The sequence below is a fragment of the Melanerpes formicivorus genome, unplaced genomic scaffold, assembly GCF_026170545.1.
Source record: "Melanerpes formicivorus ecotype bairdi unplaced genomic scaffold, bMelFor1.0.p_v2 SCAF_2821, whole genome shotgun sequence".
Classification (NCBI taxonomy): Eukaryota; Metazoa; Chordata; class Aves; order Piciformes; family Picidae; genus Melanerpes; species Melanerpes formicivorus.
Genome location: NW_027145172.1, coordinates 1 through 26,855, shown reverse-complemented (window position 1 = coordinate 26,855; position 26,855 = coordinate 1). Strand labels below are relative to the sequence as shown.

Below are 26,855 nucleotides of genomic sequence, written 5' to 3'. Positions count from 1 at the left end.
GGCTGCGGCTTCTGCTGCCGGACCTGACGCCCCCCCCGGGACCCCCCCCCCGGGACACCACCCCCCCCCCCGAAGCGCCGGGACACAGCCCCCCCCCTCCCCCCATCACCCTTGCACCCCCCCCCCCGGGACCACCCGCCCCCCAAATTCCCTCCCCAACCCTCCCCCCAATCTCTTCCCCTCCCCCCCCCTTGGGACCCCCCCCACGGGACCTGCCCCCCCTATTTATTTCCCCCCCCCCACCCCCCCCCGCCTCCGGGGTTGTGCTGCTTTCATGGTAATAAAATGCTGTTTTTATACTGGTTTGCACTGGTTTATACTGGTTTGGGCTGGGGGGGAGGGAGGGGGGGGACAGTGAGAGAGAAGAGGAAGCCCCCCAGTGGCTCCTAGTTCACCCCAGTGCCCTCCCAGTGCCCTCCCAGTGCCTCCCAGTATGGCCCAGTTCACCCCAGTGCCCTCCCAGTGCCTCCCAGTATGGCCCAGTTCACCCCAGTGCCCTCCCAGTATAGCCCAGTTCAGCCCAGTGCCCTCCCAGTATAGCCCAGTCTCACCCCAGTGCCTTCCCAGTATGGCCCAGTTCAGCCCATGTGCCCCTCCCAGTATAGCCCAGTTCAGCCCAGTGCCCTCCCAGTGCCCTCCCAGTATGGCCCAGTGCCCTCCCAGTTATAGCCCAGTTCACCCCAGTGCCCTCCCAGTGCCCCTCCCAGTATGGCCCAGTTCAGCCCAGTGCCCTCCCAGTATAGCCCAGTTCAGCCCAGTGCCCTCCCAGTGCCCTCCCAGTATGGCCCAGTGCCCTCCCAGTATAGCCCAGTTCACCCCAGTGCCCTCCCAGTGCCCTCCCAGTATGGCCCAGTTTCAGCCCAGTGCCCTCCCAGTATAGCCCAGTTCACCCCAGTGCCCTCCCAGTGCCCTCCCAGTATGGCCCAGTTCAGCCCAGTGCCCCTCCCAGTATGGCTCAGTTCAGCCCAGTGCCCTCCCAGTGCCCTCCCAGTATAGCCCAGTGCCCTCCCAGTATAGCCCAGTTCACCCCAGTGCCCTCCCAGTGCCCTCCCAGTATGGCCCAGTTCACCCCAGTGCCCCTCCCAGTGCCCTCCCAGTCCCCCCCAGTCGCTCCCAGCGCTCCCAACCCCCTCCCGCTTGGGTCCCCTTCGGCCCCCCAGCGGCCGGCAGCGTGTCCCCCTTAGCCACGCCCCCTTCTGATGCCTATTGGCCAAACCGCCCCGAGGAGGCGGGGCTTACCACCGAGGGGGCGTGACCCGCTGAATCAGGAGGCGCGGCCTGAGCCGGCGGCGGGCCGTGTGCAACTGAGGCGGGCGGGGATGGACGGGGGGCGCGGGGCGCGACGCAGCGTGCGTGACGCGGTGACGTGCTGACGCAGCGACGTGGTGACGCAGCGTGCGCGGCTGGCGGTCATGGCGGCGCTGCGGGTGCTGGTGGGGGGTGAAGAGGGTCATTGACTACGCCGTGAAGGTGCGGCCGGCGCCGGGCGGGGGCGCCCCCGGGGACCTCCCCCGGCCCCGGCGTCACCCCCGGGCCCGCGGGACCCCTGCCCGGGAGCTCTTCCTCCCCCCGGCAGGGCTGACCCCAGAGTAGCCTTAACCCCTGGGCCTTGGGGGCACCCGCAGGGGCCTGGGTCCCCCCCCCAGGCCCCTGGGACCCCCTGGACCTGTGGGACCCTCCCTGAGACCCCCCCCCAGGCCTCTGGGACTCAAGAACCTGGGACCCCTCCAGGCCCCTGGGGACCCCCTGGACCTGTGGGACCCTCCCTAAGACCCTGAGACCCCCCCCCCAGGCCTCTGGGACCCCCTTAAGACCCTGGGACCCCTGCAGACCTGTGGGTCTTCCACAAAGACCCTGGGACCCACCCCAGGCCCCCGGGACCCCCAGGGACCTGTGGGACCCTCCCTAAGACTCTGAGACCCATCCAGGCCTCTGGGACTCAAGAGCCTGGGACCCCCCCCTTAAGACCCTGGGACCCCCGCAGACCTCTGGGCCTTCCTCCAGGCCCCTGGCACCCCCTGGGACCCGTGGGACCCTTCCTAAGACCCTGAGACCCCCCCCAGGCCTCTGGGACCCCCCTTAAGACCCTGGGACCCCTGCAGACCTCTTTGGCCTTTCTCAAGACCCTAGGACCCTCCCCAGGCCCCTGGTGCCCCCCCAGACCCTAGGCCCTCCCACCCTGGTCTCTCTCTGACCCCCCGAGACCTCCCCCAGCCCCCCCCCACCCCCCCCCCCCAATCCTTCCCTGGGGGAGTCGGGGGGGGGGGGGAGTGCTCTATGGAGCCTGGGGGGGGGGTGGGTGTGTGTCCCCAAACCCCTCAGGCCCCCCCCCTAACTTTCTGTGCCCCCCCCAGGTGCGGGTGGCCGCGGGGGGGGGAGGGGTCCAGACCCAGGGGGGTGAAGCACTCCCTGAACCCCTTCTGTGAGATCGCCCTGGAGGAGGCTGTGAGGCTGAAGGAGAAGGGGGCAGCCAGCGAGGTCATTGCTGTCAGTTGTGGGCACCAAAGCCAGCCAGGTTTGGGACACCCCCTCCCCAAACCCTGGGACCTCCTCCCCCCCCTCCCCCTTCCCCCCCCAAAGTCCTTGGTGCCCTCCCTGGGGTCACCTCCTGCATGCCTGGGTCCAGGCTGGGGGGCACTGGGACCCCTGTCCTGACCCCTTTGAGTCCCCTCCCCCATGTTTAGGACCCCCCCCAAAGGGCTGGGCCCCCCCCCCCGAGTTCAAACCCCCCCCTCCCCCCAAAGTCCTTGGTGTCCTCCCTGGGGTCATCTCCTGCATGCTTGGGTCCATTTTGGGGGATACTGGGAGGGACTGGGAGCCACTGGGGGGCACTGGGACCCCTGTCCTGACGCCTTTGAGTCCCCTCCCCATGTTTAGGACCCCCCCCAAAGGGCTGGGGCCCCCCCCCCAGACTTCAGAGCCCCCCCCCCCAAAGTCCTTGGTGCCCCCCCCTGGGGTTACCTCCTGCATGCTTGGGTCCATTTTGGGGGATACTGGGAGGGACTGGGAGCCACTGGGGGGGCACTGGGAGCCCTGTCCTGAACCCTTTGAGTCCCCCTCCCCATGTTTAGGGACCCCCCCAAAAGGGCTGGGGCCCCCCCCCCAGAGTTCAAAACCCCCCCCCTCCCCCCAAAGTCCTTGGTGCCCCCCCTGGGGTTTACCTCCTGCATGCTTGGGTCCATTTTGGGGGATACTGGGAGGGACTGGGAGCTACTGGGGGGCACTGGGAAGGGATTTTGGGGGTCCTGGGGAGCTACTGGAGGGGGGGCTGCTGGGGGCAATTGGGGTCTTCTGTAGGGGTTGTGTCTCCTATAGTGGTCCCCTGTAGAGGTTTGGGGCACCTATAGAGGGCTCAGATCCTCTTTACAGGGGTTGGGGGGGCATCTCTAGTGGGGTGGGGGGCCCCCTATAGGGGGTTGAGGGTTTGCTGTAGGGGATTAGGGGTCTCTTGTAGGGGATTCAGGTTCTCTACAGAGGGGTTTGGGGTCTCTTACAGGGGGGTTTGGGGTCCTCTATAGGGGATTGGAGGTCCTCTGTAGGGGGCTCAGGTTCTCTATAGAGGGTTTGGGGTCTTCCATAGGGGTTTGGGGAGTGCTCTATAGGGGGGGTTGGGGATCTTCTATAGGGGCTTGGGGTCTTCTGTAGGGGCTTGGGGGTCATCTATAGGGGGCTCAGGTTCTCTATAGAAGGATTTGGGGTTCTTTATAGGGGGCTGGGGGTCCTCTATATGGGGTTCAGATCCTCTGTAGGGGGTTGGGGGTCATCTCTAGGGGGGCTGGGGTCCTCTATAGGGGATTGGGAGTCTTCTATAGGGGGGCTCAGGTCCACTATGGAAGGGTTTGGGCATCCTCTATAGGGGATTCAGATCCTCTATAGAGGGTTGGGAGTCCTCTCTGGGGGATTGGGGGTGTTCTGTAGGGGGTTAGGGGTCCTCTCTAGGGGCCTCAGGCCCTCTCTAGGGGGTGTTGGGGGTTCTCTCTGGGGGGTTGGGGGTGTTCTGTAGGGGGTTAGGGGTCCTCTCTAGGGGCCTCAGGCCCTCTCTAGGGGTTGTTGGGGGTCCTCTATAGGGGTCTCAGGTCTTCTATAGGGGGGTTGGGGGTCATCTATAGGGGGCTTGGGGTCCTCTCTGGGGGGGTTGGGGGTCCTCTCTAGGGGTCTGGGGGTCTTCTGTAGGGGGGTTGGGGGTCCTCTGTAGAGGACATTGGGGTCTTCTATAGGGGGTTGGGGGTCATTTCTAGTGGGGTCAGGTCCTCTATAGAAGGGTTGGGGGATCGTCTCTAGGGGGCTGGGGTTCGTCTCTAGGTGGTTGGGGATCCTCTCTAGGGTGGCTCAGATCATCTATAGAGGGTCTGGGGGGTCCTCTATAGAAGGGGTTGGGGTTCTCTATAGGGGGGTTGGGGGTCTTCTATAGGGGGTTTGAGGTCCTCTCTAGGGGTTGGGGGTCCTCTATAGGGGGTTGGGGATCCTCTCTAGGAGGTTGGGGGTCTTCTATAGGGGGCTTGAGGTCCTCTCTAGGGGGCTCAGGCCCTCTATGGAAGGGCTGGGGTCCTCTCTAGGGGGCTGGGGGTCCTCTCTAGGGGGCTCAGGCCCTCTCTGGGGGGCCTCAGCGTCGGGCTGTGTCCTGCAGGAGACGCTGCGGACGGCGCTGGCGGTGGGGGCCGACCGGGCGGTGCTGCTGGAGGGTGGGGGAGGGGCAGGCCGTGGGGGCCGCGGGGAGGTGGCCACGGCGCTGGCGGCGCTGGCAGGCAGGCTGCAGCCGCAGCTCCTGCTGCTGGGCAAGCAGGTTGAGGCGACCGCCCCGCCAGGGGGCGCTCTGCGGGGGCCCACAGAGCCCCCACAGAGCCCCTCCTCAGCCCCATACAGACCCTGTGGCTTCCTATGGAGCCCCATAGAGCCCCTCCTGAGCCCCATACAGACCCTGTGACTTCCTATAGAGCCCCAATGAGCCCCATAGAGCCCCTCCTGAGCCCCATACAGACCCTGTGACTTCCTATGGAGCCCCAGAGAGCCCCTCCTGAGCCCCATACAGACCCTGTGGCTTCCTATGGAGCCCCACAGAGCCCCTCCTGAGCCCCACAGAGCCCCTCCTGAGCCCCACAGAGACCCTGTGGCTTCCTATGGAGCCCCATAGAGCCCCTCCTGAGCCCCATAGAGCCCCTCCTGAGCCCCACAGAGCCCCTCCTGAGCCCCATAGAGACCCTGTGACTACCTATGGAGCCCCATAGAGACCCTTCTGAGCCCCATAGAGACCCTGTGACTACCTATGGAGCCCCATAGAGACCCTTCTGAGCCCCATAGAGACCCTGTGACTACCTATGGAGCCCCATAGAGACCCTCCTGAGCCCCACAGAGCCCTTCCTGAGCCCCATAGAGCCCCTGTGACTTCCTATGGAGCCCCACAGAGCCCCTCCTGAGCCCCATAGAGCCCCTGTGGCTTCCTATGGAGCCCCACAGAGCCCCTCCTGAGCCCCATAGAGACCCTGTGACTACCTATGGAGCCCCATAGAGACCCTTCTGAGCCCCATACAGACCCTGTGGCTTCCTATGTAGCGCTATAGAGCCCCTCCTGAGCCCCATAGAGACCCTGTGACTACCTATGGAGCCCCATAGAGACCCTTCTGAGCCCCATAGAGCCCTTCCTGAGCCCCATAGAGACCCTGTGACTACCTATGGAGCCCCATAGAGCCCCTCCTGAGCCCCATACAGACCCTGTGGCTTCCTATGTAGCGCTATAGAGCCCCTCCTGAGCCCCACAGAGCCCCTCCTGAGCCCCATAGAGACCCTCCTGAGCCCCATAGAGACCCTGTGGCTTCCTATGGAGCCCCACAGAGCCCCCCCTGAGCCCCATAGAGACCCTGTGACTTCCTATGGAGCCCCACAGAGCCCCTCCTGAGCCCCATAGAGACCCTGTGGCTTCCTATGGAGCCCCACAGAGCCCCTCCTGAGCCCCATAGAGCCCCTGTGACTTCCTATGGAGCCCCATAGAGCCCCTCCTGAGCCCCATAGAGACCCTGTGGCTGCCTATGGAGCCCCACAGAGCCCCTCCTGAGCCCCATAGAGCCCTTGTGACTACCTATGGAGCCCCCACAGAGCCCCTCCTGAGCCCCATAGAGCCCCTGTGACTTCCTATGGAACCCCATAGAGCCCCTCCTGAGCCCCACAAGCCGCTCTGGCGCCCCTCAAAGCCCTGTGCAAGCCCTGTTGAGCCCCGCAGGAGCCCCGCAGAGCCTTATGGGACACTGCGGATCCCTATAGAGCCCCCATGGAGCCCTATAGGTCCCTCTGTAGCCCTCCCCACAGCTCCCTATGGGCTCGCTGTCGGTTCCTGGTCCCCTCTAGGGTGCCCGGGGGGGGTGGAGCAGGGGGGGTGCGCCCTCTGGGTGGCCTCTAGGTGCCCACTCCCCCCGCCCTTGTGCCCTGTGTTCCGTAGGCGATCGACGACGACTGCAACCAGACCGGGCAGATGCTGGCCGCCATGTTGGACTGGCCGCAGGTGAGGCTCGGCCGCGGGGCGTGATGGGATATACACCCCCCCCCCAACCTCCGTGGCGCGGGGCACGATGGGATATGCCCGCCCCGTCACAGCGGCGAGGGGCGTCTGCCCGCCCTGCCGCAGGGGCCGATGGGATATAGTCCCTGCCGCATTGCATGATGGGTTGTACCTGCCCCCCCCCGCGCCGCGAGCGCGGGGGATGATGGGATATATTCCCCTCACCTGCCCCGGTGGCTCATGGGATTTATCCCCCCGGCCCCGTGGAGGCGCGGCGTGGGCTGGGGAAGGGGCGGCGCTTCCTGGGAGGGGCTGCAGTTGGTCCTGGGAGGTTCTGGTCGTTAGTCAGGGGATTCCAGTTTGGAACTGGGAGCACCCCAAGACTTAGTGGGAGGCTCCCAGTGCATGTTGGGATGGGGATGGTGCAGAGGAGGGCGGGAACGGATGGGGGAGGGTTACTGGGGGTTACTGGGAGAGAGCCTTGGGGGGCACTGGGAGCTACTGGGATGGAGTGGGAGAGGGGTTTGGGGTCACTGGGAGTTGCTGGGAGCTACTGGGATGGAGTGGGAGAGGGGTTTGGGGTCACTGGGAGTTGCTGGGAGCTACTGGGATGGACTGGGAGAGGGGCTTGGGGTCACTGGGAGTTGCTGGGAGCTACTGGGATGGAGTGGGAGAGGAGTTTGGGGTCACTGGGAGTTGCTGGGAGCTACTGGGATGGAGTGGGAGAGGGGCTTGGGGTCACTGGGAGTTGCTGGGAGGCCTCCCAGTCCATACTGGGAGACTCCCAGTGCCTTACTGGTGCGCAGGGGACCTTTGCCTCCCGGCTGGAGCTGGAGTCCGGGGCGGTGCTGGTGGAGAGGGAGGTGGATGGAGGCCTGGAGAAGCTTCGGTTGCGCCTCCCTGCTGTGCTGACTGCAGACCTCAGGCTCAACGAGCCCAGATACGCCACCCTGCCCAACATCATGGTGAGCCACGCTGGGGGGCGCTGGGAGGGGGTTGGGGGGGGGGCTGGGAGGGGCTGGGGGGGAGTTGGGGGGGACTGGGAGGGGGTTTGGGGACACTGGGATGGACTGGGAGGGGATTGGGATGGACTGGGAGGGGATCTGGGGGCACTGGGATGGACTGGGAGGGATTGGAGGGGACTGGGAGGGGATTGGAGGAGACTGGGAGGGGATTTGGGGACACTGGGAGCGGATTGGGAGGGATTGGAGGGGACTGGGAGGGGATCTGGGGGCACTGTGATGGACTGGGAGGCACTGGGAAGGGATTTGAGTGGGCTTGGGGGGTGGGGGTCCTACCGTTTCCCCCCTCCCAGTAAGCTCCCAGTTAACTCCCAGTTGCTCCCCCCCGCAGAAGGCCAAGAAGAAGCCCCTGGAGGTGATCCCAGCGGCAGAGCTGGGGGGCACCCCCCCGGACCCCCCCAGGCTGAAGATCCTGAAGCTGGAGGAGCCCCCGGCCCGGGGCGGGGGGCAGAAGGTGCAGGACGTCCCTGCCCTGCTGGAGGGCCTCAAGCAGGCAGGGCGCATCTAGGCCCCACCGGCACCCACCGGCTCCCTCCGACACCTACCGGCACCCGTCGGCACCCACCAGCACCCACCGGCTCCTACTGGCACCCACCGGCACCCACCAGCTCCCTCCGACACCTACCAGTACCGATCGGCACCCACCAGCACCCACTGGCTCCTACTGACACCCACCGGCACCCACCAGCTCCCACTGGCACCCACCGGCACCCACCGGCTCCTACTAGCACCCACTGGCGCCCACTGGCTCCTACTGACACCCACCGGCACCCACCGGCACCCACCGGCTCCTACTGGCACCCACCGACACCCACCGGCTCCTACTGGCACCCACCAGCACTCACCAGCTCCTACTGGCACCCACTGACACCCACCGGCTCCTACTGGCACCCACCGACACCCACTGGCACCCACCAGCACTCACTGGCTCCTACTGGCACCCACCAGCACCCACCGGCTCCCACTGACGCCCACCGGCACTCATCGGCTCCCACGGACACCTACTGACACCCACCGGCTCCCACCGACACCCACCGGCTCCTACTGGCACCCACCGACACCCACCGGCACCCACCGACACCCACCGGCTCCTACTGGCACCCACCGACACCCACCGGCACCCACCGACACCCATCGGCTCCTACTGGCACCCACCAGCACCCACTGGCTCCTACTGACACCCACCGACACCCACCGACACCCACCAGCTCCCACCGGCACCCACCGGCTCCCACCAGTGCTGGACGGGCACCCCCAGGCATCCCAGTGCCCCCCAAGTCCATCCCAGTATGGCCCAGTTCAAACCAGTATGGCCTAGTAACCCCCCAGGCCATCCCAGTGCCCCCAAAGGGCTCTGAGGCCCCTCCCAGTCCATCCCAGTATGGCCCAGTTCAAACCAGTATGGCACAGGAACCCCCCAGGCCATCCCAGTGCCCCCAAAGGGCTCTGAGGCCCCTCCCAGTCCATCCCAGTATGGCCCAGTTCAAACCAGTATGGCACAGGAACCCCCCAGGCCATCCCAGTGCCCCCCCTGGTCCATCCCAGTATGGCCCAGTTCAAACCAGTATGGCCCAGTTCCCCCCCAGTCCATCCCAGTCTCTCCCAGTCCATCCCAGTGCCCCCAAAGGGGCGCTGAGGTCCCTCCCAGTGCATCCCAGTTCAAACCAGTATGGCCCAGTTACCCTCCCAGTGCCAACCAGTCCCTCCCAGTGCCTCCCAGTCCCTCCCAGTGCCTCCCAGTCCCTCCCAGTGCCAACCAATCCCTCCCAGTGCCTCCAAACAGCTTCTGAGCCTCTTTCCAGTCCATCCCAGTTCAAACCAGTATGGCCCAGTTACCCTCCCAGTGCCAACCAGTGCCCTCCCAGTCCCTCCCAGTGCCAACCAGTCCATCCCAGTGCCTCCAAATGGTGCCTGAGCCTCTTTCCAGTCTATCCCAGTTCAAACCAGTATAGCCCAATGCCTCCCAGTTTGTCCCAGTTGCCCCCCAGAGGTGCTGGCAGGAGCCTCCCAGTGCCTTCCGGTCTGGACCAGTCAGCTCCAGGCCTCCCAGTGCCTCCCAGTAAAGCTCTGGCTGCTCGGTGTGACTCTTACTGGTTTGTACTGGTTGGACTGGGAGGGAACCATTGGGGGGGGGATGACCCAGTGGGTCCCAGCTCAGCTTTGGAGGGGGGTGTCCCAGTATGATCCAGTATGGACCAGTTTGGCCCCAGTCTGGTCCCAATATGCGCCAGCAGCTCCCAGTCTGCTCCCAGTCTGGTCCCAGTATGACCCAGAGGCTCCCAGTCTGCGCCCAGTATGCCCCAGCAGCTCCCAGTCTGCTCCCAGTCTGCTCCCAGTATGCCCCAGCAGCTCCCAGTCTGCTCCCAGTATGCCCCAGCAGCTCCCAGTCTGGTGCCAGTCTGGCCCCAGTATGCCCCAGCAGCTCCCAGTCTGCTCCCAGTCTGCTCCCAGTATGACCCAGCAGCTCCCAGTCTGGTGCCAGTCTGGTCCCAGTATGCCCCAGCAGCTCCCAGTCTGGCCCCAGTATGCCCCAGCAGCTCCCAGTCTGCTCCCAGTCTGCTCCCAGTATGACCCAGCAGCTCCCAGTCTGGTGCCAGTCTGGCCCCAGTATGCCCCAGCAGCTCCCAGTCTGCTCCCAGTCTGGTCCCAGTATGACCCAGCAGCTCCCAGTCTGGTCCCAGTATGCCCCAGCAGCTCCCGGTCTGGCGGGGGGAGGGGTCCCGGCCGTTCCCGGTTGCTTCCAGTCCGTCCCCATCCCCCGGACCGGCGGCGCCTCGTCGCCCAGCAACCTCCGCACCCCCGCCCCCTCCCTGTCAATCATTCGCGCCGCCCAATGACGCGGCGGCAGGGGCGGGATTCAGCCCGCCGCAAGGGGGCTGTGCTCGGGGACGCGCTCGGCCCAATGAAAAGAGACGGGGGGCGGGCCTCGGGGCGCTGTCAACCAATGAGCGCTCGGGAAACCCTTGCGAGAGCGGCGCGGGTGGCCCCGTGCGGCCCCTCAGAGCCGGGGCGGCGGCGGCAGCAGCAGCGGCGGCAGCGAAGATGGCGGCGGCGGACGGGGACGATTCGCTTTATCCTATTGCCGTCCTCATCGACGAGCTGCGCAATGAGGACGTGCAGGTACCGCTCCTACGGGGGGGTGGGGTGTGGAAGTCCGGCTGCGCTTCCCCGGGGTCAGGCCTCAGCCCTCTTTAGGCCCGGCCCGAGGCGCTGCAGGCCCGGCCGCCATCGCCCAGCGCCGGCCCTTCGCTACCGCTCCTGGCGGCCGCCGCTGCGCCGCGATGAGAGCGACGCTGTGATTGGTGCGGGCCTCATCGCCCCCCCCAATGGGGAACGGCGTTACGTAGGGCTGGAAGGCGGGGGGGGGTTGTGGGGTGTGGGCAAGAGGGAAGCCTCATCCCCGCGGCGGTGGCGATGGATGAAAGGAGCGCTCCGATTGGCGGCCGCCCCCCATTCATTCTGTAAGGGGCTTCTGGATTGGGCAGGGCGCGGGGGGGATTTAAGGGACAGCGCTTCCCTTCCTCCTCCTCCCTCCTCGCGGCGCCCCCTGGCGGCCGGGCAGTGCGTTGCCGTCCCGCTCTCCCCCAGCCCCGATGCGCAGCGGCCGATGGGAGCGGGAGGGAGGGCGGCCATTGGCTGAAGCCGCTGGGGGGGCTGGGCCGGCACGGGGAGCGGAGCCAATGGGCTTGCGCCTCTCTGCCGGCGCCGCTCTGCGGGCTGTGAGAGGAGGCTCCCGATTGGTTGGGGCGGGTGGGGGGGTGGAATCGGAGCGATCCCGGAATGGCCCCCTCGGGGGGGAAAGGGGGGGGCGCCAATTGAGGACACCCCCCCCCCCCCCCGGAGCGGCCACGTTTGGTCCCCTCAGGGGTAGGGTCGGGCCCGGGGGGGAGGCTTTAATGCTCCTGGGAGGGTTAATTTCTACCCCTGCCCCCCCAGGGTCTCCTTTGCCCCGTGGGGGAGGCGGGGGGTGGGGGCAGGGCAGCTGTGACCCCTTTTTTCCCCCTCCCCCCCCCCAATCCCCATTCCCCTGCAGCTGAGGCTGAACAGCATCAAGAAGCTTTCAACCATTGCCTTGGCCCTGGGCGTGGAGAGGACCCGCAGCGAGCTGCTGCCCTTCCTCACCGGTACTGGGAAGGCCCTGGGAGGGGCTTGGGGGGCACTGGGGAGGGACTGGGAGGGACTGGAGGGGATTTAAGGGGAATGGGAGGGACTGGGAAGCACTAAGGAGGGACTGGACAGAGTTTAAGGGGACTGGGAGGGGACTGAGAAGCACTGGGAGGGGCTTGGGGGCACTAGGGAGGGACTGGGAGGAGGTTTAAGGTGACTGGGAGGGCACTGGGAGGGGACTTGGGGGCACTAGGGAGGGACTGGGAGGGACTCGAGGGGATTTAAGGTGGCTGGGAGGAGCTTGGGGGCACTTGTGAGGGACTGGAGGGGATTTAAGGTGACTGGGAGGGCCCTGGGAGGGGCTTGGGGACACTAGGGAGGGACTGGGAGGGGGTTTAAAGGGACTGGGAGGGGACTGGGAAGCACTGGGAGGAACTGAGAGGGGCTTGGGGGCACTAGGGAGGGACTGGAGGGAGTTTAAGGTGACTGGGAGGGCCCTGGGAGGGCCTTGGGGGCACTAGGGAGGGACTGGGAGGGACTGGAGAAGGTTTAAGGGGACTGGGAGGGCACTGGGCAGGGACTTGGGGGGGCTGGGATGGGGTTTGAGGGCAGTGGGAAGGGACTGGGAGGGACTGGAGAAGGTTTAAGGGGACTGGGAGGGCACTGGGCAGGGACTTGGGGGGGCTGGGATGGGGTTTGAGGGCAGTGGGAAGGGACTGGGAGGGGCCTGGTGGGGACTGGAGGTGTACTGGGAGGGAGTTTGAGGGGGGTGGGATGGGGCTGGGGGGGACTGGGAAGGGATCTAGGGGTACAAGAGGGGACTGAGGGGGTTTGGGGGAACTGGGGGGGAGCTGGGCTGGGTTCTGGAGGTCTTGGGATGGGTTCTGGAGGTCCTACGGTGGTTTCCAAGGCCCTCTGGAGGGGTCCTGGGTGGGATCCTGGAGGGGTCCTGGAAGGGGTCCTGGGTGGGATCCTGGTGGGCATCCTGGAGGGGTCCTGGGTGGGATCCTGGAGGGATCCTGGGTGGGTCCTGGGTGGGATTCTGGAGGGATCCTGGAGGGGGTCCTGGAGGAATCCTGGAGGGATCCTGGGTGGGTCCTGGGTGGGATCCTGGAGGGATCCTGGAGGGGGTCCTGGGTGGGATCCTGGTGGGCATCCTGGAAGGGGTCCTGGGTGGGATCCTGGTGGGCATCCTGGAAGGGGTCCTGGGTGGGATTCAGAGTGGGGTCCTGGAGGGGTCCTGGGTGGGGTCCTGGAGGAATCCTGGAGGGATCCTGGAGGGGGTCCTGGGTGGGATCCTGGAGGAATCCTGGAGGGGTCCTGGAGGGGGTCCTGGGTGGGATCCTGGAGGAATCCTGGAGGGGTCCTGGAGGGGGTCCTGGGTGGGATCCTGGAGGTGTCCTGGTGGAATCCTGGAGGGGGTTCTGAGTGGGTCCTGGGTGGGATCCTGGAGAGGTCCTGAGTGGGATCCTGGAGGGATCCTGGAGGGGTCCTGGGTGGGATCCTGGAGGGGGTTCTGAGTGGGTCCTGGGTGGGATCCTGGAGGGGTCCTGGGTGGGATCGTGGAGCAGTTCAGGGGATCTTGATGGGATCCTGGAGGTCCTGGGTGGGGTTCTGGAGGTCCTGGGTGGGGTTCTGGAGGTTCTCTGGTAGGTTCTGGAGGTCCTGGCTGGATTCTGGGGGTCCTGGGTGGGGGTCTGGAGGATCTCTGGTGGGGTTGCGGAGGTCCTGGGTGGGGTTCTGGAGGTCCTGGCTGGTTTCTGGGGGTCCTGGGTGGGGGTCTGGAGGATCTCTGGTGGGGTTGTGGAGGTCGTGGGTGGGGTTGTGGAGGTCCTGCTGGGCTGGCAGGGGTGCAGGGGGGGGTGTGGTGGAGGGGGCAGGGCTGGGGCTGAGCTGGCTGTGCCCCCCTGGCAGACACCATCTACGATGAGGACGAGGTCCTGCTGGCCCTGGCCGAGCAGCTGGGGACCTTCACCGCCCTGGTTGGAGGACCTGAGTTTGTCCACTGCCTGCTGGTAGGGAGCTGGGCTGGGCCAGGGCCTCCTCCAGGGGGCCTGGGACCTCCTCCAGGAGGCCTGGGAGGGCTCCAAGAAGAGTTTGGAGCTCAGGGAGGTTCCTCAGGGCAGGTTGGAGGCCATTAAGGAGCTCCTTGAGGGTCCTCAGGGCTTCCTTTGAGGGTCCTCAGCACCTCCTGGAGGTTCCTCAAGGCTCCTCAGGAGCGCTCTGAGGTTCTTGAGGCTCTCCTTGAGGTTCCTCAAAGCTCCTGAGGAGATCTCTCAGGTTCTTGAGGCTCTCCTTGAGGTTCCTCAAGGCTCCTGAGGAGCTTTTGAGGTCCTTGAGGCTCTCTTGGAGGCCCCTCAGCATTTCCTTGAGGTTCTTGAGCCTCTCTTGGAGGCTCCTGGATGCTCCTGAGGAGCTCTCCGAGGTCTTTGAGCCTCTCCTGGGGGTTCCTCAGTATCTCCTTGAGATTCCTCAAGGCTCCTCAGGAGGTCTTTGAGGTACCTAATGCTTTCCTTGAGGTTCATTGAGGTTCCTCAGCACCTTCTTGAGGTTCCTCAAGCTTCCTCAGGAGCTCTCTGAGGTCCTTGAGGCTCTCCTTGAGGCTCTTCAGGAGCTTTCTGAGGTCCTTGAGCCTCTCTTGCAGGTTCCTCAAGGCTCTTCAGCACCTCCTTGAGGTTCCTCAAGGCTCCTCAGGAGCTCTTTGAGGTCTTTGAGGCTCTCCTTGAGGTTTCTCATGGTTCCTGTGGAGATGTTTGAGGTCCTTGAGGCTCTCTTGGAGGTTCCTCAAGGCTCCTCGGGAGCTCTCTGAGGTCCTTGAGCCTCTCCTTGAGGTTCCTCAAGGCTCCTCAGGAGCTCTCTGAGGTCTTTGAGCCTCTCTTGGAGGTTCCTCAAGACTCCTCAGCACCTCCTTGAGGTTCCTCAAGGCTCCTCAGGAGCTCTCTGAGTTCCTTGAGCCTCTCCTGGAGGCTCCCGGCGCCTCCCGGGGAGCTCTCTGAGGCCCCGGCGGCTCCCGCGGAGCTCTCCGCCGTCCCGGGGGCGCCCTCCCCGGTGTCGGCTCCGCGGCGCCCCCCGGCGGCTGCTGAGAGCCTCGCCTGTCCCCGCAGCCGCCCCTGGAGAGCCTGGCGACGGTGGAGGAGACGGTGGTGCGGGACAAGGCGGTGGAGTCGCTGCGGGCGGTGTCGCACGAGCACGCCCCGGCCGAGCTGGAGGCGCACTTCGTGCCGCTGGTCAAGCGCCTGGCCGGCGGCGACTGGTTCACCTCCCGCACCTCCGCCTGCGGCCTCTTCAGCGTCTGCTACCCACGCGTCTCCAGCCCCGTCAAGGCCGAGCTCCGGCAGTGAGTGCTCCTGGGGGGGGGCTGGGGGGGGCTGGGGAGGTCTAGGCGGGGTCTGAGGGGGTGTGGGTGGGGTCTGAGGAGGTCTGGGTGGGGTCTGAGGAGGTCTGGGTGGGGTCTAAGGTGGTCTGGGTGGCATTTATGGAGGTCTAGGTGGGGTCTGAGGAGGTCTGGGTGGGGTCTGAGGAGGTTTAGATGAGATCTGGGGAGGCTTGGTGGCATCTATGGAGGGCTAGGGAGGTCTAGGTGGGCTCTGGGGAGGTCTAGGCAGGGTCTGGGGAGGTCTAGGTGGGGTCTAAGGTGGTCTGGGGTGGCATTTATGGAGGTCTAGGCGGGGTCTGAGGAGGTCTAGGCGGGGTCTGAGGAGGTCTAGGTGGGGTCTAAGGTGGTCTGGGTGGGGTCTGAGGAGGTCTGGGTGGGGTCTAAGGGAGTCTGTGTGGCATCTGAGGAGGTGTCTGTGGGGTCTGAGGAGGTTTAGATGAGATCTGGGGAGGCTTGGTGGCATCTATGGAGGGCTCTGGGGAGGTCTAGGCGGGGTCTGGGGAGGTCTAGGCGGGGTCTGGGGAGGTCTAGGTGGGGTCTAAGGTGGTCTAGGTGTAGTCTAAGGTGGTCTAGGTGGCATCTGAGGAGGTCTAGGTGGGGTCTGAGGAGGTTTAGATGAGATCTGGGGAGGCTTGAGAGCATCTGAGGAGGGTTAGGGAGGTCTAGATGAGATCTGGGGTGGTCTAGGTGGGGTGTGGGTTGGTCTAGGTGGGGTCTAAGGATGTCTAGGTTGGGGTCTAAGGGGGTCTGGGTGGCATCTGAGGAGGTCTAGGTGGGGTCTGGGGAGGTTGAGATGAGGTCTGGGGAGGCTTGGGGGCATCTGAGGAGATCTAGGCAGGGTCTAAGGTGGTCTAGGCGAGGTCTAAGGAGGTCTAGGCGGGGTCTGAGAAGGTCTAGGTGAGATCTGGGGAGGCTTGGTGTTCTCTATGCAGGGGGTAGGGAAGTCTAGGTGAGGTCTGGGGAGGCTCAGGTGGCCTCTTCAGCATCTGCTACCCACGTGTCTCCAGCCCTGTCAAGGCCGAGCTCAGGCAGTGAGTGCCATGGGGGGCACCTGGGGGGGGTTGAGGAGGTCTAGGTGGGGTCTGAGGGGGTCTGGGTACCATCTGAGGAGGTCTAGGTGGGGTCTGGGAAGGTTTAGATGAGATCTGGGGAGGCCTGGGGGCATCTGAGGAGAGTTAGGGAGGCCTAGATGAGATCTGAGAAGGTCTAGATGGCATCTGAAGAGGTCTAGGTGGGGTCTGAGGAGGTCTAGGTGAGGTGTGAGGAGGCTTGGTGGCATCTGAGGAGGGTTAGGGAGGTCTAGGCAGGATCTGAGGAGGTTTAGGTGGGGTGTAAGGTGGTCTAGGTGGGGTCTGAGGAGGTCTAGGTGGGGTCTGAGGAGGCCTAGGCGGGGTGTAAGGTGGTCTAGGTGGGGTTTGAGGAGGTCTAGGTGGGGTCTGGGAAGGTTTAGATGAGATCTGGGGAGGCTTGGTGGCCTCTAAGGAGGGTTAGGGAGACCTAGATGAGATCTGAGAAGGTTTAGATGGTATCTGAGAAGGTCTAGGTGGCAGCTGAGGAGGTCTGGCCAGGGTCTGAGAAGGTTTAGATGAGATCTGGGGAAGCTTGTTGGCATCTAAGGAGGGTTAGGGAGGCCTAGATGAGATCTGAGAAGGTTTAGATGCTATCTGAGAGGGTCTAGGTGGGGTCTGGGGAGGCTCAGGTGGCCTCTTCAGCGTCTGCTACCCACGCGTCTCCAGCCCCGTCAAGGCCGAGCTCCGGCAGTGAGTGCTGATGGGAGGGGGCTGGGGGGGGCTGGGGAGGTCTAGGTGGGGTCTGAGGGGGTCTGGGTGGGGTCTAAGGTGGTCTGGGTGGCATCTATGGAGGTCTAGGTGGGGTCTGAGGAGGTCTGGGTGCGGTCTGAGGAGGTTTAGATGAGATCTGGGGAGGCTTGGTGGCATCTGTGGAGGGCTAGGGAGGTCTGGGTGGGCTCTGGGGAGGTCTAGGTGGGCTCTGGGCAGGTCTAGGTGGGGTCTAAGGTGGTCTAGGTGTAGTCTAAGGTGGTCTAGGTGGCATCTGAGGAGGTCTAGGTGGGGTCTGAGGAGGTTTAGATGAGATCTGGGGAGGCTTGGGGGCATCTGAGGAGGGTTAGGGAGGTCTAGATGAGATCTGGGGTGGTCTAGGTGGGGTGTGGGTTGGTCTAGGTGGGGTCTAAGGATGTCTAGGTTGGGGTCTAAGGGGGTCTGGGTGGCATCTGAGGAGGTCTAGGTGGGGTCTGGGGAGGTTGAGATGAGGTCTGGGGAGGCTTGGGGGCATCTGAGGAGATCTAGGCAGGGTCTAAGGTGGTCTAGGCGAGGTCTAAGGAGGTCTAGGCGGGGTCTGAGGTCTAGGTGAGATCTGGGGAGGCCTGGTGTTCTCTATGCAGGGGTAGGGAGGTCTAGGTGGGGTCTGGGGAGGCTCAGGTGGCCTCTTCAGCATCTGCTACCCACGTGTCTCCAGCCCCGTCAAGGCCGAGCTCAGGCAGTGAGTGCCATGGGGGGCACCTGGGGGGGGCTGAGGAGGTCTAGGTGGGGTCTAAGGGGGTCTGGGTGCCATCTGAGCAGGTTTAGATGAGATCTGGGGAGGCTTGGGGGCATCTAAGGAGGGTTAGGGAGGTCTAGGCGGGGTGTGAGGAGGCCTAGATAGAGTCTGAGGAGGTCTAGGTGGGGTCTAAGGGGGTCTGGGTGGCATCTGAGGAGGTCTAGATGAGATCTGGGGAGGCTTGTGGGCATCTAAGGAGGGTTAGGGAGACCTAGATGAGATCTGAGAAGGTTTAGATGCTATCTGAGAGGGTCTAGGTGGGGTCTGGGGAGGCTCAGGTGGCCTCTTCAGCGTCTGCTACCCCCGCGTCTCCAGCCCCGTCAAGGCCGAGCTCCGGCAGTGAGTGCCCTGGGCGGGGCTGGGGGGTCTGGGGGGGGGGCTGAGGAGGTCTAGGCGGGGTCTGAGGGGGTCTGGGTGGGGTCTAAGGTGGTCTGGGTGGCATCTATGGAGGTCTAGGTGGGGTCTGAGGAGGTCTAGGCAGGGTCTAAGGTGGTCTAGGTGGGGTCTGAGAAGGTCTAGATGAGATCTGGAGAGGCTTGGGGGCATCTAAGAAGGGTTAGGGAGACCTAGATGAGATCTGAGAAGGTTTAGGTGGCATCTGAGGAGGTCTAGGCAGGGTGTGAGGAAGCCTAGATGGGGTCTGAGGAGGTCTAGGTGAGATCTGGGAAGGTTTAGATGAGATCTGGGGAGGCTTGGTGGCATCTATGGAGGGCTAGGGAGGTCTAGGTGGGCTCTGGGGAGGTCTAGGTGGGGTCTAAGGTGGTCTAGGTGTGGTCTAGGTGGGGTCTGAGGAGGTCTAGATGAGGTCTAAGAGGGTCTGGGTGGCATCTGAGGAGGTTTAGATGAGATCTGGGGAGGCTTGGTGGCATCTAAGGAGGGTCGGAGGAGGTCTAGGTGGTGTCTGAGGTGGTTTGGGTGAGCTCTATGGAGATGAAAGTGAGCTGTGAGGAGGTTCAGGTGCAGTCCCCTCCTGCCAGTCCCCCCTCCCATTCCCCCAGCCCTGCCCAGTGCCCCCCCAGCCCCTCCCCATCACCCCCCCCTCGTGTCCTGGGCTGGGTCCGAGGTGGTATGGCTGCCGTGGTGCAGGTCCCCCCTCCTGTCCCCCCCTAGTCCCCTCCCATCCCCCCTGAGTCCTCCCCACCAGACCCCCCTCCTGTTCCCCCTGACTCCCCTCCTAGTCCCCTCCCATTCCCCCCAGCCCCTCCCGCTCCCCCCCGTGCCCCCCGGGGGTCTGAGCCGCAGGGGTCCCTGGGGCTGGTCCCTGTGGGGGTCTGAGCCGCGGGGGGTGGTAGTGCCGGTGCCGTGGGGGGGTCTGAGCCGCGGGGGGGTGGTAGTGCCCGGTGCCCTGGGAGGGGTCTGAGCCGCGGGGGGTGGTAGTGCCGGTGCCGTGGGGGGGGTCTGAGCCGCGGGGGGTGGTAGTGCCGGTGCCCCCCGGGGGGGTCTGAGCCGCGGGGGGTGGTAGTGCCGGTGCCCTGGGGGGGGTCTGAGCCGCGGGGGGGTGGTAGTGCCGGTGCCCCCCCGGGGGGGTCTGAGCCGCGGGGGGTGGTAGTGCCGGTGCCCTGGGAGGGGTCTGAGCCGCGGGGGGTGGTAGTGCCGGTGCCGTGGGGGGGTCTGAGCCGCGGGGGGTGGTAGTGCCAGTGCCCCCCGGGGGGGTCTGAGCCGCGGGGGGTGGTAGTGCCGGCGCCCTGGGGGGGGTCTGAGCCGCGGGGGGTGGTAGTGCCGGTGCCCCCCGGGGGGGGTCTGAGCCGCGGGGGGTGGTAGTGCCGGTGCCCTGGGGGGGGTCTGAGCCGCGGGGGGTGGTAGTGCCAGTGCCCCCCGGGGGGGTCTGAGCCGCGGGGGGTGGTAGTGCCGGTGCCCCCCGGGGGGGTCTGAGCCGCGGGGGGTGGTAGTGCCGGTGCCCTGTGGGGGGTCTGAGCCGCGGGGGTGGTAGTGTCGGTGCCCCCCGGGGGGGTCTGAGCCGCGGGGGGGTGGTAGTGCCGGTGCCCTGGGGGGGGTCTGAGCCGCGGGGGGTGGTAGTGCCGGTGCCCTGGGGGGGTCTGAGCCGCGGGGGGTGGTAGTGCCGGTGCCCCCCGGGGGGGTCTGAGCCGCGGGGGGTGGTAGTGCCGGTGCCCCCCGGGGGGGTCTGAGCCGCGGGGGGGTGGTAGTGCCGGTGCCTGTGGGGGGGTCTGAGCCGCGGGGGGTGGTAGTGCCGGTGCCCCCTGTGGGGTCTGAGCCGCGGGGGGTGGTAGTGCCGGTGCCCCCCGGGGGGGTCTGAGCCGCGGGGCCCCCCGGGGCAGGTACTTCCGGACGCTGTGCTCGGACGACACGCCGATGGTGCGCCGCGCCGCCGCCTCCAAGCTGGGCGAGTTCGCCAAGGTGCTGGAGCTGGAGCACGTCAAGAGCGAGATCATCCCCATGTTCTCCAGCCTCGCCTCCGACGAGCAGGTCACCCCCAGCCCCGGCCCGCCCCGGGGAGTCGCCGCGGGGGCAGGGGGGGAACTGGGAAGGGCTCGGGAGGGGCGGCGGAGGGGATGGGAGGGGACTGGGAGGGGCTTTGGGGGGTCTGGGATGGACAGGGAGGGGCTTTGGGGGGTCTGGGATGGACTGGGAGGGGCTTTGGGGGAATCAGGAAGGGTCCCTGCTGCCCCCTAGTGATCTCTGCTGCCCCCTACTGCTCCCTAGGGGTCCCTAGTGGTCTCTGCTGCTCCCTACTGCTCCTTAGGGGTCTCTGCTGCTCCTAGGGGTCTCTACTGCTCCCTGCTGCTCCCTAGTGATCCCTGCTGCTCCCTACTGCTCCCTAGTGGTCTCTGCCTGCTCCCTGCTGCTCCCTGGTGGTCCCTGCTGCTGCCTGCTGCTCCTTAGGGGTCCCTGCTGCTCCCTACTGCTCCCTAGTGGTCTCTGCTGCTCCCTACTGCTCCTAGTGGTCTCTGCTGCTCCCTACTGCTCCCTAGGGGTCCCTGCTGCTCCCCACTGCTCCCTGCTGGTCTCTGCTGCTCCCTGCTGCTCCCTAGTGGTCCCTGCTGCTCCCTACTGGTCTCTACTGCTCCCTAGTGGTCCCTGCTGCTCCCCACCTGCTCCCTACTGGTCCTTGCTGCTCCCTACTGCTCCCTAGTGATCTCTACTGCTCCCTGCTGCTCCCTCGTGGTCCCTACTGCTCCTAGGGGTCCCTTCTGCTCCCTGCTGGTCCCTAGGGGTCCCCTTCTGCTCCCTGCTGCTCCCTAGTGGTCCCTACTGCTCCCTAGGGATCTCTACTGCTCCCTACTGCTCCCTAGTGGTCCCTGCTGCTCCCTAGGGATCTTTACTGCCCCCTACTGCTGCCTACCGCTCTTTAGGGCTCCCTTCTGCTCCCTGCTGCCCCCTGCTGGTCCGTCCCGGCCCCGAGGGCCCCGTGCTGTGCCGGGTGGGTGCCGCCGTGGCGGGGCGGTGCTGACGGGGTGCCGTGCCGCTCGGGGCAGGACTCGGTGCGGCTGCTGGCGGTGGAGGCCTGCGTCAGCATCGCCCAGCTGCTGCCCCAGGAGGAGCTGGAGGCCCTGGTGATGCCCACCCTGCGGCAGGCCGCCGAGGACAAGTCCTGGAGGGTGCGCTACATGGTGGCCGACAAGTTCACCGAGGTGACCCTGGGGGGGGGAATAGGGGGGGGTGTGGGGGTGGGGGCGGCTTGGGAGCACCCCCAGGGCCCCAGGGGGGTGCCTGAGGGGCACCCTGGGGGTGTTTGGGGGCACGCTGGGAGTGTTTGGGGGCACCCTAGGGGTGTTTAGGGACATCTGGGGACACCCCCAGAGCCCTGGGGACAGCCTGGGGACACCCTGGTGGCATTTGGAGGCACCTTGGGGGTGTTGAGGGGCGTTGAGGAAGGTCTGGGGACACCCCAGGGAGGTTTGGGGACACCTTGGGAAGGCCCCCAAGGCCTGGGGGGTGCCTGAGGGACGCCCTGGGGGCACCCAGAGGAGGTATGGGGGCGTCTGGGGACACCCCCACAGCCTGGGGGACAGCTTGGGGACACTCTGGGAGCGTTTGGGGGCACCCTGGGGGTGTTTAGGGACATCTGGGGACACCCCCAGAGCCTTGGGGGACAGCTTGGGGACCTCCCAGTGCCGTCTGGGGGCTCCGGCCTGCCTCTGGCGCCACCTGCTGGCGCCGCGGGGGTACTGCGGGCAGCGGCGGCGCTGCGGCTCTGCCTGCGGCTGACTCTCCGGCGCCGCCCCGTGGCCGTGCAGCTGCAGCGCGCCGTGGGGCCGGAGATCACCAAGAGCGACCTGGTTGGAGCCTTCCAGAGCCTGATGAAGGACTGCGAGGCCGAGGTGCGGGCGGCAGCCTCCCACAAGGTCAAAGGTCAGCTCCCCCATGCCTCCCCCCTGCCTCCCCCTTCCCCTCCCTCCTCCTCCTCCCCCTTCGCCCCCTCCTCCCCCTTCCCCTCCCTCCTCCCCTTCCCCTCCCTCCTCCTCCTCCTCCCTTCCCCTCGGCTCCGCCTACCTCCCGTCCCTCTCCTCCTCCTCTCCGACTCCCCTCCCGCCTCCTCCTCCCCCTCCCTCCTCCTCCTCCCCTCCCTCCTCTCCTCCCCCTCCCTCCTCCCCTCCCCCTCCCTCCTCCTCCTCCCCCTCCCCTCCTCCTCCTCCCCCTCCCTCCTCCTCCTCCCCCCTCCCTCCTTCTCCTCCCCCCTCCCTCCTCCTCCTCCCCCTCCCCTCCTCCTCCTCCCCCTCCCTCCTCCTCCTCCCCCTCCCTCCTCCTCCTCCCCCTCCCTCCTCCTCCTCCCCTCGCCTCCTCCTCCTCCCCCCTCCCTCCTCCTCCTTTCCCCCTCCCTCCTCCTCCTTTCCCCTTCCTCCTCCTCCTTTCCCCTTCCTCCTCCTCCTTTCCCCTTCCTCCTCCTCCTTTCCCCTTCCTCCTCTTCCTTTCCCCTTCCTCCTCCTCCTTTCCCCTTCCTCCTCCTCCTTTCCCCTTCCTCCTCCTCCTTTCCCCTTCCTCCTCCTCCTTTCCCCTTCCTCCTCCTCCTTTCCCCTTCCTCCTCCTCCTTTCCCCTTCCTCCTCCTCCTTTCCCCTTCCTCCTCCTCCTTCCCCCTTCCTCCTCCTCCTTCCCCTTCCTCCTCCTCCTTCCCCCTTCCCTCCTCCTCCTTCCCCCTTCCTCCTCCTCCTTCCCCCTTCCTCCTCCTCCTTCCCCCTTCCTCCTCTCCTTCCCCCTTCCTCCTCCTCCTTCCCCCTTCCTCCTCCTCCTTTCCCCTTCCTCCTCCTCCTTTCCCCTTCCTCCTCCTCCTTTCCCCTTCCTCCTCCTCCTTTCCCCTTCCTCCTCCTCCTTTCCCCTTCCTCCTCCTCCTTTCCCCTTCCTCCTCCTCCTTTCCCCTTCCTCCTCCTCCTTCCCCCTTCCTCCTCCTCCTTCCCCCTTCCTCCTCCTCCTTCCCCCTTCCTCCTCCTCCTTCCCCTTCCTCCTCCTCCTTTCCCCTTCTCCCTCCTCCTTTCCCTTCCTCCTCCTCCTTTCCCCTTCCTCCTCCTCCTTTCCCCTTCCTCCTCTCCTTTCCCCTTCCTCCCTCCTCCTTTCCCCTGCCTCCTTCTCCTTTCCCCTGCCTCCTCCTCCTTTCCCCTGCCTCCTCCTCCTTTCCCCTGCCTCCTCCTCCTTTCCCCTGCCTCCTCCTCCTTTCCCCTGCCTCCTCCTCCTTTCCCCTGCCTCCTCCTCCTTTCCCCTGCCTCCTCCTCCTTTCCCCTGCCTCCTCCTCCTTTCCCCTGCCTCCTCCTCCTTTCCCCTGCCTCCTCCTCCTTTCCCCTGCCTCCTCCTCCTTTCCCCTGCCTCCTCCTCCTTTCCCCTGCCTCCTCCCTTCTCCCTTTCCCCCCCCCGGGGGTTTGCTGATCCCCAGGGCCCCAAGGGCTATCCCCAGGCCCTCGAAGCCCCCAGAGCAGGTCCCCCAGGTCACCCCAGATGTGTCCCCAAGCCCCCTTAGGTATTTCCAACCCCCAGAGCAGGTCCCCCAGGGCCCCCCCGAGGTCCCCAGGGCGCCCCCAAGCGTCTGCTGCTGTCCCCCACAGAGTTCTGCGAGAACCTGGCCCCAGACTGCCGGGAGGCTGTCATCATGGGCCAGATCCTGCCCCTGCATCAAGGTCAGCACCAGGGGCTGGGGCCACCACCCTCCAGGCACCTCCTCAGCACCTCCTGCCCTGGAGGAGCCTCCTGGGAACCTCTTGAGGACCTCTTGGCGGGGTGGAAGCCCAGGGGAGCCTCCTCTGGAGGGAGCTGTGGAGCTCCTAGAGGGGTTGGAGCCCATTGAGGACCTCCTGGAGGCCTCCTGGGGTGGAGGAACCTCCTGGGAAGCTCTTGAGGACCTTTAGAGGGCCTGCTCAGGACTTCTTGGGGGGGTGGAGGCCCAGGGGAGCCTCCTCTGGAGGGAGCTGTGGGGCTCCTGGCGGGGGTTGGAGCCATGGGGACCTCCTGGAGGCCTCCTGGGGTGGTAGAGCTCCAGGGGGACCTCTCCTGGAGGGAGCTGTGGAGCTGCTGGCAGGGGGTGGGTGGAAGGGGGTGGGTGGCAGGGGGGGTGGTGCCCACCTGGCCACTCCCCCCCCTTGGTGCCCACCCCCCCCAGGAGCTGGTGTCAGATGCCAACCAGCACGTGAAGTCGGCCCTGGCCTCGGTGATCATGGGGCTGTCGCCCATCCTGGGCAAGGACAACACCGTGGAGCACCTCCTGCCCCTCTTCCTGGCACAGCTCAAGGACGAGGTGGGCACAGGGGGCACCCCCCAGGGCCCCCCAGCGGCTCCCAGAGGCTCCCAGGGCCCTCCCGCTGCCCCCAGAGCCCTCCGCAGGGGCCCCAAATCACCTCCCGGTGCCACCCAGTGCCACCCAATCCCCTCCCAGTGCCACCCAACTGCCACCCAGTGCCACCCAGTGCCACCCAATCCCCTCCCAGGGCCACCCAACTGCCACCCAGTGCCCTCCCAGTGCCACCCAACTGCCTCCTGGTGCCACCCAGTGCCACCCAGCATTACCCAGTACCCTCCCAGTGCCACTCAGGAACCTCCCTGTGGCTCCTGGTGCCTCCCAGTGCCACCCATTGCCTCCCAGTGCTTCCCAGTCCCCTCCCAGTTGCCTCCCAGTGCCTCCCAGTTGCCTCCCAGTTGCCTCCCAGTGCCACCTACTGCCCTGCCAGTGCCTCCCAGCGCCACCCAGTGCCACCTACTGCCCTGCCAGTGCCTCCCAGCGCCACCCAGTGCCACCCAGTTCCCTCCCAGTGCCACCCAGTGCCACCCAGTTCCCTCCCAGTGCCTCCCAGTGCCACCCGCTGCCCTCCCAGTGCCACCCACTACCCTCTCACTGCCACCCAGTGCTCCTTAAATGCCCTCCTGGTGCCCCCAAATCCTTTCCTGGTCCCTCCCAGCGCCCCCTGCTCCCCTCCCAGCCCTCCCCGTGACTCCCAGTGCCCTCCCAGTGCCAGAGGTGCGGCTGAACATCATCTCCAACCTGGACTGCGTCAACGAGGTGATTGGCATCAGGCAGCTCTCCCAGTCCCTGCTGCCTGCCATCGTGGAGCTGGCAGAGGATGCCAAGTGGAGGGTCAGGCTGGCGATCATCGAGTACATGCCCCTGCTGGCTGGCCAGCTGGTGAGGGGGGCGCTGGGAGGGACTGGGAAGGACTGGGAGGGGGTTTGGGGGCACTGGGAGGGGGTTTGGGGGAACTGGGAGGGACTGGGAAGGGGTTGGAAGGCACTGGGAGGGCACTGGGAAGGGGGTTGGGGGCACTGGGGAGGGACTGGGAAGGGTTTGGGGGCACTGGGAGGGGGTTGGAGGCACTGGGAGGGCACTGGGAAGGGGTTTGGGGGCACTGGGAGGGGGTTGGAGGGCACTGGGAGGGCACTGGGAAGGGGTTTTGGGGGCACTGGGAGGGGGTTGGAGGGCACTGGGAGGGCACTGGGAAGGGGTTTGGGGGCACTGGGAGGGACTGGGAAGGACTTGGGAAGGGGTTGGGGGGCACTGGGAGGGACTGGGAAGGACTTGGGAAGGGGTTTGGGGGGCACTGGGAGGGGGTTTGGGGGCACTGGGAGGGACTGGGAAGGGGTTTGGGGGCACTGGGAAGGGGTTGGAGGGCACTATGAGGGACTGGGAAGGACTTGGGAAGGGGTTTGGGCGGAACTGGGAAGGACTGGGATGGGGTTTGGGGCACTGGGAGGCGGTTTGGGGGCACTGGAGGGGGTTGGATGGCACTGGGAGGGCACTGGGAAGGGGTTTGGGGGCACGGGGAGGGACTGGGAAGGGGTTGGAAGGCACTGGGAGGGACTGGAAGGACTTGGGAAGGGGATGTGGGGCACTGGGAGGGGGTTGGATGGCACTGGGAGGGCACTGGGAAGGGTTTGGGGCACTGGGAGGGACTGGGAAGGACTTGGGAAGGGGTAGGGGGGAACTGGGAGGGACTGGGAAGGGGTTGGAAGGCACTGGGAGGGCACTGGGAAGGGGGTTGGGGGCACTGGGAGGGACTGGGAAGGGGTTTGGGGGCACTGGGAGGGGGTTTGGGGGCACTGGGAGGGACTGGGAAGGGGGTTGGGGGCACTGGGAAGGGGGTTGGGAGGCACTGGGAGGGACTGGGAAGCACTGGAGAGACTGGGAAGGGTTGAGAAGCTTCATACAGGGCACGTTGTTCTTGGTACTGGCCCCTCCTGCCCTGTGCTGGCTCCTCCTGTCCTGTGCTGGCTCCTCCTGCTCTGTACTGGTCCTTACTGGTCCTTACTGCTCTGTACTGGTCCGTACTGGTCCTTATTGCTCTGTACTGGCCCATCCTGCTCTGTACTGGTCCGTAGTGGTCCGTACTGGTCTGTAATGGCCCATACTGCTCTGTATTGGTCTCTACTGCTCTGTACTGGCCCATCCTGCTCTGTACTGCTCTGTACTGGTCTGTACTGGTCTGTACTGCTCCGTACTGGTCCATACTGGTCCTTACTGGTCTTTGCCTCCCCCAGGGTGTGGAGTTCTTCGATGAGAAGCTGAACTCACTCTGCATGGCCTGGCTGGTGGACCATGGTGAGGGGCACTGGGAGGCACTGGAGGCCTTACTGGGAGCCAGGGGGGGCTACTGGTTTCTTCTGGGGGGGTTACTGGGAGCCAGGGGGGTTACTGGTTTCCTCTGGGGGGTTACTGGGAGCCAGGGGGGTTACTGGTTTCCTCTGGGGGGGGTTACTGGGAGCTGGGGGGGGTTACTGGTTTCCTCTGGGGGGGTTACTGGGAACCAGGGAGAGCTACTGGTTTCCTCTGGGGGGTTACTGGGATCCAGGAGGGTTACTGGCTTGCTCTTGGGGGGTTACTGGGAGCCAGAGGGGGTTAATGGTTTCCTCTGGGGGGTTACTGGGAGCCAGGGG

The 26,855-nt window shown here is 65.9% G+C and overlaps 2 protein-coding genes and 1 long non-coding RNA gene across 3 annotated transcripts; all 3 read left to right on the top strand.

Annotated features, from left to right (window-relative positions):
* The first annotated feature begins 1,362 nt into the window (after positions 1–1,362).
* Positions 1,363–4,674, top strand: LOC137440343 (uncharacterized). The gene is made up of 3 exons (XR_010987096.1): positions 1,363–1,470; positions 2,355–2,515; positions 4,628–4,674. It is a non-coding gene; the product is annotated as an uncharacterized lncRNA (long non-coding RNA).
* Positions 4,675–4,696: 22 nt separating this feature from the next.
* On the top strand, positions 4,697–9,589 carry LOC137440342 (electron transfer flavoprotein subunit beta-like). Its single transcript, XM_068136643.1, has 4 exons — positions 4,697–4,783; positions 6,431–6,493; positions 7,297–7,455; positions 7,844–9,589. The coding sequence occupies exons 2-4, from the start codon at positions 6,464–6,466 to the stop codon at positions 8,018–8,020; spliced, it is 366 nt and encodes a 121-aa protein (XP_067992744.1). The 5' UTR covers positions 4,697–4,783; positions 6,431–6,463; the 3' UTR covers positions 8,021–9,589.
* An 896-nt stretch (positions 9,590–10,485) lies between these two features.
* LOC137440344 (serine/threonine-protein phosphatase 2A 65 kDa regulatory subunit A alpha isoform-like) lies at positions 10,486–26,575 on the top strand (the record flags this gene model as incomplete). Its single annotated transcript, XM_068136644.1, is given in 12 exon segments — positions 10,486–10,632; positions 11,546–11,636; positions 13,534–13,634; positions 14,724–14,956; positions 19,828–19,975; positions 20,986–21,141; positions 21,748–21,862; positions 23,543–23,601; positions 23,603–23,614; positions 24,094–24,232; positions 24,938–25,110; positions 26,460–26,575. Coding segments are annotated over 12 exon segments (1,421 nt in total), but the record flags the coding sequence as incomplete, so codon positions are not given.
* Between the last annotated feature and the right edge of the window lie 280 nt (positions 26,576–26,855).